This window comes from Prinia subflava, chromosome 4 (genome assembly GCF_021018805.1).
Source record: "Prinia subflava isolate CZ2003 ecotype Zambia chromosome 4, Cam_Psub_1.2, whole genome shotgun sequence".
NCBI classification, from domain to species: Eukaryota; Metazoa; Chordata; class Aves; order Passeriformes; family Cisticolidae; genus Prinia; species Prinia subflava.
This window is the reverse complement of record NC_086250.1, coordinates 60244971-60257196: the sequence shown is the minus strand read 5'-3', so window position 1 is coordinate 60257196 and position 12226 is coordinate 60244971. Positions and strand designations below refer to the sequence as shown.

Genomic DNA, 12226 nt, shown 5'->3' with positions numbered 1-12226 from the left:
ACAGCCCTGGCAACACTTGCATCCCTAGAATGCAGCAAAATGAAAGCCTTTCCTCAGCTCCTTGTAGTTGTGAAGTTGGAGAGAACCTGGGGAAAATGTGAATTGGGATCAGGACAGGAATATTTTCTTTCCTTGTGAAAAGCCTTATGCAGCAGGTCCCCACTCATCATGTAATACATCCATTTTAAAAGAGGAATTTTGATGCCAGGGTCTTTATGAACTCTGGCTGATTTCAGCTGGGAATGAACAGGAACCATTGCTCCTTGTCAAATAAATTTCTGCTCACAGAAATATGAAGATCTGCCGTCGATTTTTAAACATAGCTTAAAAATTAATTTTGAATATTTTTAATAGGCTTTGATAAAAATTTAATAACTTCTTCTAACCTTTTCCTTATTTCCTTTAGGAATGATAGAAATTGTGAAAGATGCCACAACAATTGCCAAAATTCAACAGAGCACAGTTGGGAACACTGGTGCATTTAAGGATGAAATACTAAACCAGTGGCTCAAGGAAAGATGCATGATTGAAGAGAAGGTGAGTTCTTTGAATTTTTAGGTAGGGTTTTTAATTGCACCCTGCTAACTTGGAGCATAGAGCCCATATGTTTGTGTTTGTAACTCACGGGAATTTGAAAAATCCATTCATTTTCCCTGCACTCAGTTGTGGGTGTCTGTGAACGAGCCTTTAGCATCCAGCAGGCAGCCAAACTCCTGAGAGACAAGATGCTTCTGAAATCACTCTTTATCAGTGGAAGTTAGAAGTGATATGTGGATGTGAATGTGAGAGATCAGGCAGCAGCACAGTGTCTGTGTGAAACCAAGTCACATAACATTCTCACACAGGCCTAAGAAAGTGGCCTGAGAAACTACAAGGAGGAATTCAAACAGTCTTTGGAGAAAGCAAACAACCTTTGCAGGTGGTGTTTGTCTGACTTGTTGTTTACTTGCAAGAGACGGTTGAGGGCTGTTGTTCCTAACTGTCCAATGATGCTCTTGTGTTGGTTTGCTAACCAATGAAACTTTGTTCTTTCTGAACTACTACAAAAGAGGATTTGGAAGAATGAAGCTCACTCTCTTTGCTATAAGATGAGAGTCCATGTTGTTACTCCCATACTGCCCCTAATACAATAGCAACAGTGATATATGAGGAGCAGGTTGAGAGGACATCTAAGAACACTGAAGGACAGTGGGGTTTTTTTGGGATTTAAGTGCAGGTTTGGGTGCTCACAACTCCTTTTCTTGTGTACATCCACCCATCTACTACAGCCACATTTTTTTCCTCAGGATGTGTGAGCTGCTCTGTGCTGTTTTTCTGTGCTGAGGGACAGAGCCAGCACAGGGAGTGCAGGGCTGTGATCTTGATCCCTGCTGTGCAGTGGTGTATTTTATAAGACGGTTTGCCTAATTCTTGATGGACACATTTCAACAGAAAGGTACATAACTTTGAGAATGATTGCATTTAGTGCCTAGCACTGAAGCATTTAACATCTCTAAGATTTCTTTTTAGTTTCAGGCAGCTGTGGAAAGATTTGTTTATTCTTGTGCTGGATACTGTGTGGCAACCTTTGTACTTGGAATAGGAGACAGGCACAATGACAACATCATGATTACAGAAACAGGTGGGTCATTTTTCTGAGAATTTCATAGATGTGGGGACTGTCTATACCTCACTAGATTTATGTTTCATTTTAATAAATAATGCATTTAACAATGAATGAAGAGACACAAATGAATTCTGACAGTGGTGCTTACAAGGTCAAGTTCTGTAACACTGAAATGTATTTTCACCCCTATTGGCCTCCATACAGAGTGGGGATATGTATCATTAATAATGCCATTATTTTCCAAGGAGCAGTTTGATACAAACTAAGTCATTAAAAATGTAAACTAATTTTTTTTTTTTTACTATCTACATCTAAGGTCTGAACACCAAAAAAACTTTATAAAGCAGCTGTTCTTCTGTCTGGTGTGTGGATGTGGTTCTGGCAGTGTTCAGTGGAACTGAATTCCATCAGAATTCAGATGTTGCTGGACTGTTTTTGCTTCTGAGGAATGTAATTGCTTTGTGCACTGTTGTAAAAAAAATTAGGAAATAAGTATACATGGAGTATATTTGTTCTTCTCCTAAAATCTGTGGGATGGTTAGAAACTCTAACCTGAAGAAACTGAAGAAACTCACTGGTTTTTTTGTACTATGAAGTTTTGGAGTTACTTCCGTAGCTGCACATTGTTTCATCCTTAATTTTACTTACCTATTGAAAGAACCCAGGAACAATCAGTGCATATGGAGGAGTTATATTTAGTCTGAGGAATTCACTTTTAGTTTCATGATCCTGTCACTTCATAATTAGTCTCTGATAAGAGATGGAAAATAGTTAGAAGGCTGGATATTTAATATTGATTATATTAAAGTTTTATCAGTTGAAGGCTAGAGAGAAGAAGTACCCTGAAGGCAGAAATTAACTAATTGAAGACTACGGTAAAAAAGTTCAGCAGAAGGCCTAGAGGAAAAAGTGGCAAAGAAATGCTTTAATTTCAACATTATATATAATATAATGTGGTGTTAGTTCCCACTGGCAGAACGTGAGACACAGGTCAGTTGTCAGGGAAAGAGAGGAAGAGCTGTTGTTCTGTTGTTGTCATGAGCAGGTTTGCCTCAGAGTGTTTAACAGGATCTATCTTGAGCCTCAGGAGCCAGAAGGATCTCAGTCTGAGAGGTCTGCAGAGAGTCAGATTTGGTAGGCTGGGGGAACTTGAAAGATGGCTTAAAATCTGGAACATCAAAGGCTGTTCCACCTACAGATCACTGTTAACTATCATCTTATGCAATTCAATGTTTTATCTTTTTTTAATAAATATGCCACTACTACAAATCTGTGGTTTTTAGTAACCATACTCTTATATCTGAATCCATATCTTGGCTGCCAGTGAAAGTAATAAAGTAATATGGAGAGTAGCAGCAAACTCCAGTCCTGTAGGTGTAGTGACCCTTAAAAGGAGAGGTTTTCATTGCTTTTGTGGGAACTGATGCCCTGATACTCTCTCAAAGCTATCCAAAGGGTGACAATGCAGATTTAGAACACACAGAGTGGTTTAGAAATTGCTAATGAGGGTCGGTGAGGAGAATGCATCTTCCAGTCAATGACACTTGCCAAGGAGATGGGTAGTGCCAGAATCCCATGGGTGTTTGAAACGTAATCCTCAAGCCTTTTCTGTGTAGTGATGCTCTGATTGTTACGGGTAGGAGGCACAAGCTTTCCTTGGTTGATTTTTGAAAAGCTGTGAGTGTATGTTGAGATAATACAGCAGTTCTGCCAGACTTTTAACAACTGCCAAAGATAAATAAGAAGTAATTTTGCTAAGAAGACAGAATTATGTATTTCCCAAAAAAAAGAAAGAAAATAGTCTTTTTTGCTGAACTTAAGGGTGATCATACATACCAAAAAAAAAAAAAAGGGGCTGGAAATACTGTGAATACATGTAAATGTTCTTAGCAGTTTATTGTATTTGTCTAAATGTGACTTCTCTTTATGAAGGTAACCTTTTCCATATTGATTTTGGCCACATTCTTGGGAATTATAAAAGCTTCCTTGGGATTAATAAGGAGAGAGTTCCTTTTGTGCTGACTCCAGATTTTCTGTATGTCATGGGAACTTCCGGAAAGAAGACAAGTCTCCATTTCCATAAATTTCAGGTAAAAGGATGGGTATCTAGCTGCAAATCAATTAACCAATGTTTTTTACCCTCTGAAATGAACATTAGTGCCTTGGTTTTCAAAGATCTGGGCTCCTGGGTATTATCTTAATAAAATGTACTGAATCATAATAGAATTCCGGGATATTTTAGGCCCAACTAAGAGAAAAAATTATCTGTACAATTATGGGAACTAGAATTCAAACATTCACAAAGGCACATTGAAAAGCTCATTAGCAGCAGGCCAGATAAGCAATTCTTTCTTTGTTTCTTGTCTTGATTTGAAAATACTTTGCAGAGGGCTTCAGTGTTTGTGCAATTAGAAGAAACTCATGGCTCTAAGCAGAGCCTCTGTGGAGAATGAGCAGGTGTGAGGCATTTGTCCACTGGCTTTGCCAGTGTTATTCCCTCCTGATTCTGCCCTCGAGTTCTGGGGCTTGGAATGCTGCATCTGAGAAAAAATCTGTAGTGACCCAAAGCTATCTCAGATGCTGGTTTGTGAAGTGGATTGTGGAGTCCCTGCAACCCCTTCACTCAATACCCAGGGTCTGGCCTTGGCAGGACAGACTTTAAATCTCCACCCAGCCTGAAAGAAAGAACTCCCAATGGTGCTCTGATGGTTTGCCCCTGTCCCCTCCCTTCCTAATGCCCTTGTCCCTTGGTTTCTCCTTTCCCCTGTGTCTCCATTGGTGGTGGGATCCCAGTGACTGGCCCTGTTTTCCCTGTAGGTCCCTGACCTTACCTGCCCTTTGTACCACCCTGTCTCAAGGTCATTGGCTGCTGAAGCTCACACTTAAGCCCCAGCTGGGACAGTTCAGTCCCTTTTTGACTCTGGACAATCCTTTGGCTCCTGGAAATAAACTTGGCTGGAACTGATCTGGTGCAAGAGCCTTCTTGCCTCTCCCTGCTGAGCTGCCACGTGGCGTGTGTGGATGTGTGAGCGTGGCTGCTTTGCCTGAGTTTCCCCAAGTGACTTTTCCACAGGAGATGTTTATTGGGGTTAAAGCCTCAGCTCCACTCCTGAAAAGCACACTGCTGCAGTGGATGGATAGATTTAACTCTGAAAGAAATGAATGGTGTTAAAAATCTGTTCTATTGCTTCTATTTGAAATTGAGCACTTTCAAATCAGTTGTGATTGTTTGAGCTAGTGTAGGACTTGGTCAAAGAAGCAGTTCAGTATGCAGTTCCCATGTTTAATGAAATGATTGAGAGTGTGGTTGGTCAGAAGTACATATATGTCTGAGATGTTATTATTCCTATGGTCATCTTTAGAGACTTTGAGTAAAGTGCCTGATTTAGAAAGCCTACAGTATCAAAAGAAAAATTCTTCTGTAGAGTGAGTCAAAGCCAAAGCCCAACTTTCATGTTCTTGTGGGTGAACCAGTCCCAGTGGAGTCTGGTTTTCTAACCGAGTACCTAATTAAGGTTCTTCCTAGTGGACAGTGACTATGTCCCTTTGAACATACACACGGTTGTACAGCAAGTCTGTGTCCAACACACACACACACACCCATCTCCCTTGTGATTGTCTGTGATGGGCAATGGGAATTATCCTAAGATGATAACACCAGGTGGGTCCTCAATGCAGTTCAGCATTTTGTCTCTATTTGTGGCTGCATCTCAGTGCTTTTACTCACTCGTCCAAAAATTAGTGTTCCCCATCTTTGGGCTGGACACATCCTGCAGGCCTCCTTGCCAGAGGTGGGATCCACTTGGATCTTCTTCCAATTCCCTCCTTCTGGTATTCTTACGTTAAGACAAATCACATTGTCCACCAGAGGCAATCATGTGGAGAGGAGCCACACAAAGAAGAACCAATGATCTTTGACTGAAGTCACTGCCCAAACTTCTGAAAATAATTAAAAAATCCTGGGCAATCTTTGAATCTTCATTTTTGGCAGGACTGCATTAATCACTTCATTAAGTTGAAGGGGACTTGTAGATCAAAACATGCTAGGATGGGGTTTGCCATGGGAAGGGAATGCTGAGCCCGTGCATTCAGACAAGCCTGTGAGCTGTGCTGTGTACAGCTGTAGCTGTGCAGGTGTGGGACTGAAACACCAGTTTGAGGTATGGCATTTCAAAAAAGACCTCTGTTCTGGGAGCAGAAAATAGTTAAAAGTTTGAAAGTGTGCTAATGGAGAATTGAAAGGTGTCTGCAATGAGATAAAGTTGGTTTTGTATATATGGATCATGCAGCTCTTTAAAGAGTATCTGACCTTTAGTTCAGCAGCCCAAATACCAAAATCAGTTGGAAGTAAGTTTGGTCATAGCATCTCTTCAGTGTGTAATGCCTCCATCATGGAGTACTGGCACTAAAGAACCTTTTTGTTACTCTGGTACTAATTTCTATGTACTGCTACCATCCCACTAATGCAGACGGTTTAGGAATGCTGTGATAGCACCAATGCCATTTCCACTAGTGTCCTTAGCCAGATAAAAGGTGATTAATGTGCTTTTACTGTTGTGAACTGTGATATGAGACCTGGGCATTTTAAGTGATATGATTTGGGCGCACACAACAACAAACTGACAAAAAAATATAAGTTCATGTATAGTTCTGCTGCAATAGCTACTGTTTATATATCCCTATTGCAGTAGTACATTAAAAGTCTTTTCTGTCTCAAAGACCATAAAAAGAAAGTTAAAATACTTCTATACAAGTAAAAGAGTAACACAGAGCAAGATTTGCATCGTGTACTTTGCTGTGAAAAATGTATGTTTTAGTTACATGGCCAGAGTTTAAAAAACCCCAAAATTGTAGTCTTACTTTTCAGTTGACTTGTTTCATCATATTTCCTAATACTGAGGGATTCATTCAGTCTGCCTGCTGACTCATTCATGTATTAGTGGAAAAGTCTCAGCATTTATCCTTCATTAATTTTTAAGAGCCTCTCTCATTATTTTGTACTTGACTACATTAAAACAGTTTGTACTTCAGAAGACTCTTCTGTTTTTTAGTCTTTGGTGTTTTTAATAACTTAATAACCTACTTCTGTAAGATTTTATTTCTTTGTTAGCCACTGGACATAGTTCATACAGATGTGTTAGCCAGAGCTTATACTGCAGATGCTGGAGAAGGTTAAAATGACAAATAACTTTGACCAAAGTTCACTGCAGAAGAGTATAGTTCATTATTAGTGCACTTCTGAGGCTGTCCGTGGCCTGGCAACTTTTCTGAACTAGCAGTGAGCTTCCTTTCTATTAGTTCTTAATCTAATTTTGTTTCCCTTTTTGTTTGCATTTGTTATGATGGTTTAATGAAAATTAGAGGCCAGAAGTTATTAATAACATCACAGAAATGCTTAGAAGGAAGCAATACTTGGTGGGCTTTTTCCTCATCACAAACATGTATTTAAGCATAACTTAACCTGAGAAGTATTTTTCTGTTTCATCTATGAATTTTTCAGCTGCCCTAGTACTGCCCAGATTTCTCTTGCTGTAATTGTCATATGTGGTGGCATTTTCTTTCCAGCCTTTGGCTGAAACCCATCAATTTTCTTCTGTGCACACACAATTCTCTCACTTCTTACTTGTAGAAACCTTTGAGTAAGCCTCATCTAAGACCTTCATGGTCCTTTTTGAGCTTTGTCCACCTACTTACTATTAATTTGCCTAAAACTGTCAGTTTGTCTTTGATAGTTTGTGCATTAAATTATGAACTCATTTTTATTCCTTAGATTTAATTTACTTAATTCATTATTTTTTCATTGCTCTGCTGACTTGATAATAAAGACATCTGTATTTTCAGTTCTAATCGAATTCTTCTATACCATTTCTTTACAAAATCTCATGTATTTGGTTATCAAACAAAGGTGACAGATAGTAGAAGGGTACACAATTCATCACTGAGAAAAACTTATTTGCAGTACACTGTGCAGGGAAGGGATGGCCTATGTAACAGAACTTGCACACTTCATATTATAAAAATGCCTGGGTTTTAGGATAATAATAATTAGGGCAGTTTCAGGCTTTCGAAATGATTATTCTTTTTTTTCTTTTGGGCAAAGGGATTTTGGTTTCTCCTCAGCTCCTCTCATTTTGCCTATGGCTTCTAGCAGCTTTCTTCTTAACCCCACAGTAAACATGTACATATCCTTGACACATACCTGTCGTCTGGGTTATTTTTGGTTCTTGCTGCCTCCCTCAAAAGTGTAAAAATTCCTTTTCTTGGAAGATACTAATGCAAAACCACATTCAGTTCATGTCTGAATAAATAACTGTAACAGGCAGATGCAGATTTTTTAAAATCTTTTGAATTCCTGGAAGGACTGCCTTTGAGATGCAGTGATACCAGGTTTTTTCTTGACTGCATAATTGTTTTTCTGTCTCAGACACCCAAAGCAGTGAGATACATCATCCATACAGAAATGTAAAACCTTCTTTGATATAACTATAAAGACCTTTCATCTCTTTCAAGGGTAACAAAACACAGATTAACTCCTGTGACAAGATTTCTCTGTTTGAAGTTGATAATGCATAAGTAAAATTTCTTTTTTTATATTTTTTTCTCCTGTTATAATGGAGAGAAACTATTCCCTGTGATAAGGTGATGGTGTTTTCTATTGTAAGTTGTGCTTTGACCATTGCATTTAATCTTCTGCTGTGCTAGAACTAAACTAACATTGGAGTTCATAAGTATGGTCTTATTTCAAAACAAAGAGTAAAAGATTTGAGTTCCCAGGCAGTACTAAGAAAATAAATTGTACAGACACATCTTCAATATATCATCTTCCTTCCTTTGTATTTTCCTAACCTGTCTAGTTGGGTGTCCTGGTGTTGCTGATGTAAACAGTGATAGATGGTAAGATTATTTGTGCAACACTTCTTGTTTCAGAGGAAGAAAAACCCCATGGATCTTGTAAAAAATGCCCTGTGCTCTAGAGGACTGATGGGATTTGTTGGAAGTTTACATAAAAATATTCCTATTTCCCAAGTATTATTCAAAAATTTAATATACAGTTGTTGAAAGGTTAAATTGAATGTTTAATTGGGTAAAAATTAGCATTGCTTCAGCTGTGGTTGGAATAATAAAAACCTTCTTGGAAATATTTTTCATATTTTTACATTACTGCATTGCAGACCTAATTTCTAGTTGATTGATGATTGATGTCTTTGTTTCATTGTTCTTGTTTCTGCTAGTAAATGAGTTAAAAATTTAATATAAGAATAATTTCATTTTATATATTAGTCGCTTAGCAGGAAATACTATTTTTAAAGCATTGAGTGTTTTTCCAAGCTGCAGAAATGTCATTCTTCTGAAAGTTCTGTTGTTAAGCACAGATTATTTATACATGGAAATGAAAAGGCTATAAAAAAATGCATATGGAATCCAGAATGACAGTACACAGTGATAGAAATCCTCCAGCAAGGCAGACTGGAGCTGTCAGCTAGCAAAATTCCTTAGAGCACCCAGCCTGAAAATCTTCCCTCTTAAATAATCCGTCACCACTGCGAAGTGAATAGACATCTATAGAAAATGAAGAGCAATCCCCTGGAGGTGCTGCTTTGTTCAGTATCAATTGCCAGCCACAGTCTCTAAACGGGAACATCCCAACAAGAAAGGAAGACAGTGAATTATTGCTGTCTCTTTTAACAGCCACAGAAAGAGGTTATATGGTAGCGAAATTCTTTTGAAATTCTGGTGAGGCTGGGGTTTTATGCTTTAGTAATTAATGTAGTGTCAGAGCTGTTAGTTGTACACCCAAACAGTTCTGTTGCCCCAAGCTGTGGTGAGTGAAGTTACACTGAGCAGCAGGTGCAGAGATCTGTGTCCTGTTTCGGCTCAGCTGAACGGCTCTGTTGGGTCTCCTGTCCCTGACATACTGCAGTGACTGAATGGCACTGGTTAATGAGAGTCCTGTGAAATTCCTACACCAGCCCTCTAAATTCATCTCCTCAATTAACAAAAAACTCTTCTCTCTCACAGGACGTATGTGTGAAGGCTTATTTAGCTCTCCGGCACCACACGAACCTGCTGATCATCCTGTTCTCCATGATGCTGATGACTGGAATGCCCCAATTAACCAGCAAAGAAGACATTGAGTACATCAGGGATGCACTGACAGTAGGGAAAAGCGAAGAAGATGCCAAAAAGCATTTTCTTGATCAGATAGAGGTTTGCAGAGATAAGGGCTGGACAGTGCAGTTTAACTGGTTTTTGCATCTTGTGCTTGGAATCAAACAAGGAGTAGAAAAGCATTCTGCTTAATATTTTATGTAAATTCACTGTGGGTGTGAATAGGAGGTTAGTGAACCTACATGTTATTTATGAATTCTGAATAAATGAGCAGTCAAAATTGCCTTTACTCTTCTGGCAGCTTAAATGGATCTTGTAAAAAGGCAAGGACTTTACTCTGTCCCTCCAGGATATCTTTCTGCAGATAAGATTTTTTTTTTTCTTTTTTTAATTTCTAATGACACTTCAAGTTTCTGGATTCTTTTAACTATTTGCTTTGCTGATGTGGCTTGGATTTTTTTTTTCTTTTTTTAGCAATAATTTGAAATGAATATAAGGAGGAGGTTGAGTAAGAAGATAACCTACAAACCCCCTATAACCTTACCTTAATTGTTCATGAGGATCAAGTCCTTCAAAACCAGAAGAATTTATATAAAATCTATGGTTACAGTGAAATCTCTGTGGACAATCCATATCTGTCTCAGGATGGTTTATACACAAATGTTCTTCATCCACATCCTTGTCTTGTGTCTTTTCCTCAACATTTTGTCCTTTCTGGATTTTTAATATGTTGTCAGTAGAAAAGAGCTTTGGTTCTGCCATTGGAGGAAATTGCCTTACTGTTACTGTAACCTCCTGATGCAGATAACCAATTGTGACTGCCAGGAGAACTTCATAGTGACCTGGAAGTTCCTCAGATTGGAAAAGGAAGTTCTGAAGGTTTAATGAAAGATTTTTTAATTGTACTTTTTAGTGGAGAATATCCGTATTATATTACAGATTATATTCTTAGTGTAAAGTTATTGAAATTCCACCTATTTAGGAAAAGCTTTGTTTAAAAAGCAATGGTACTTCTTTATTCCTCAGAGAAAACTCCTTAAGTAAGAGTAATTGACATTTTACCAAATATCTGAGAAACCCAAAGTTATTTATTCCGTGGGGAAATATTTTCAGGATATACCTAGAAGGAATTAAATGCAATCTTTGAAGTTGTGTATATTTTGCTATTTATTTTTAAATTCCTGAAGAAACAATACTACTGAAAAGCTATTTATGAAAGAAACAAAAAACTTATCTTTAGTTTCAATATTTAAACTTACAAGAGGAAAAAATGGGCAGTGTTAAGTAGTATTTTAACACTCTACTGTAGATTGCCTGCAAATCAAGTCTACCTATGTTAGGAAAGGAAAAAAACATACACCCTGAATTAGTCTTTGACTTGAATTATTGTGGTATACTTCTTGCTAATTGATTTTTACCAAAGAGAGAAGATGGCTTACAATATTGCTTTTTTGCACTGTGCCCATGTAATTTCTTCCTTCATTGTAGTGTTACATGGGCTTTACATTACATATGAATGATGAACTGAATTTTAAAATTCTGTTACATTTGCTTTGATCATTTCACAGAACTGTTACGATTCTAACTACTGTTACAAGTGAGTGCATTCTTGAAGGATTTTTAATAAATGTACTGTAACTGGTGTCTCAGTTATGAGATGTAGCCAATCTATTCTTGAAATGTAGATGTTTAGTTGGTTACTGTGCACAAGTATTTTTGGTGTAAATGGTAGACCCAAGTTAAGGAAATCGCTATGGTTAAAATGTAGACTATTTTGCTATTCTGTTACATTATTATTCTGTGCAAGATAGACTTTAGATCATACTAAAATATAACCCAAATGGTGAATATTGTCTGTAAAATGATATTTTTAGATTTGTATTTTATAGATCTGAAATAAATTGATATGTTCTATTCATTTGATTATTATTCATGAATAAGCAACTTAGCCCAAAATACATGTAAATATTTTTATCCAGTTTCTTAAAGACTACCTAATCTCAGTAAGAAATCATATTCAAAGTCCCACTCAGAGGAATTGTTTTAGTTCCATATTAATAACTCTGTACGATGTCAGCTATCTTAAATTTTAATAGTCTATAGTATTAGAATTGCAATTATTGTAATTATAAAATGTGAATAGAATATTGCCACTTTCGAAGATCACTTTATTCATTCCTGGTTTGTTCTATGAAGAAAAATCTGAAGATTTTAGTAAGTTTCTAGTTTTAAAAAATAAGTAGATCTAGTGTTAAATTTAACTCTAGCATGGGGAAATAAATGCTAATCACAACTTCAAGGGAAATGGCACTCTTGAGGCAGCCTCCATTTGCAGGAACAGTTCTACATGAGATCTGAAACCAGAGGAAAGTAGTTTAGTCTTGCACTAAACTTAGTCTGATGATTTTTATCAGTAGTTTACAGTGTTATATACTCAACTGTGTTTGTTGCAGACACCTGAAGTGTCGGAGTCTAGAACATCCCTCTGGCCACCCTGGAGGGTTTGGAGAC

At 37.6% G+C, this 12226-nt stretch overlaps 1 protein-coding gene across 3 annotated transcripts in view; it reads left to right on the top strand.

Annotated features, from left to right (window-relative positions):
- Positions 1-11780, top strand: part of PIK3CG (phosphatidylinositol-4,5-bisphosphate 3-kinase catalytic subunit gamma) — a 35126-nt gene extending 23346 nt beyond the window's left edge. For all 3 annotated transcript variants that reach the window (XM_063396878.1, XM_063396879.1, XM_063396880.1), the window contains 4 exons: positions 407-537; positions 1510-1621; positions 3539-3696; positions 9626-11780. In XM_063396878.1, the coding sequence (XP_063252948.1) occupies positions 407-537; positions 1510-1621; positions 3539-3696; positions 9626-9907 (683 nt within the window). In that variant the 3' untranslated portion in view covers positions 9908-11780. The remainder of the gene's footprint in view (positions 1-406; positions 538-1509; positions 1622-3538; positions 3697-9625) is intronic.
- Positions 11781-12226: the final 446 nt, after the last annotated feature.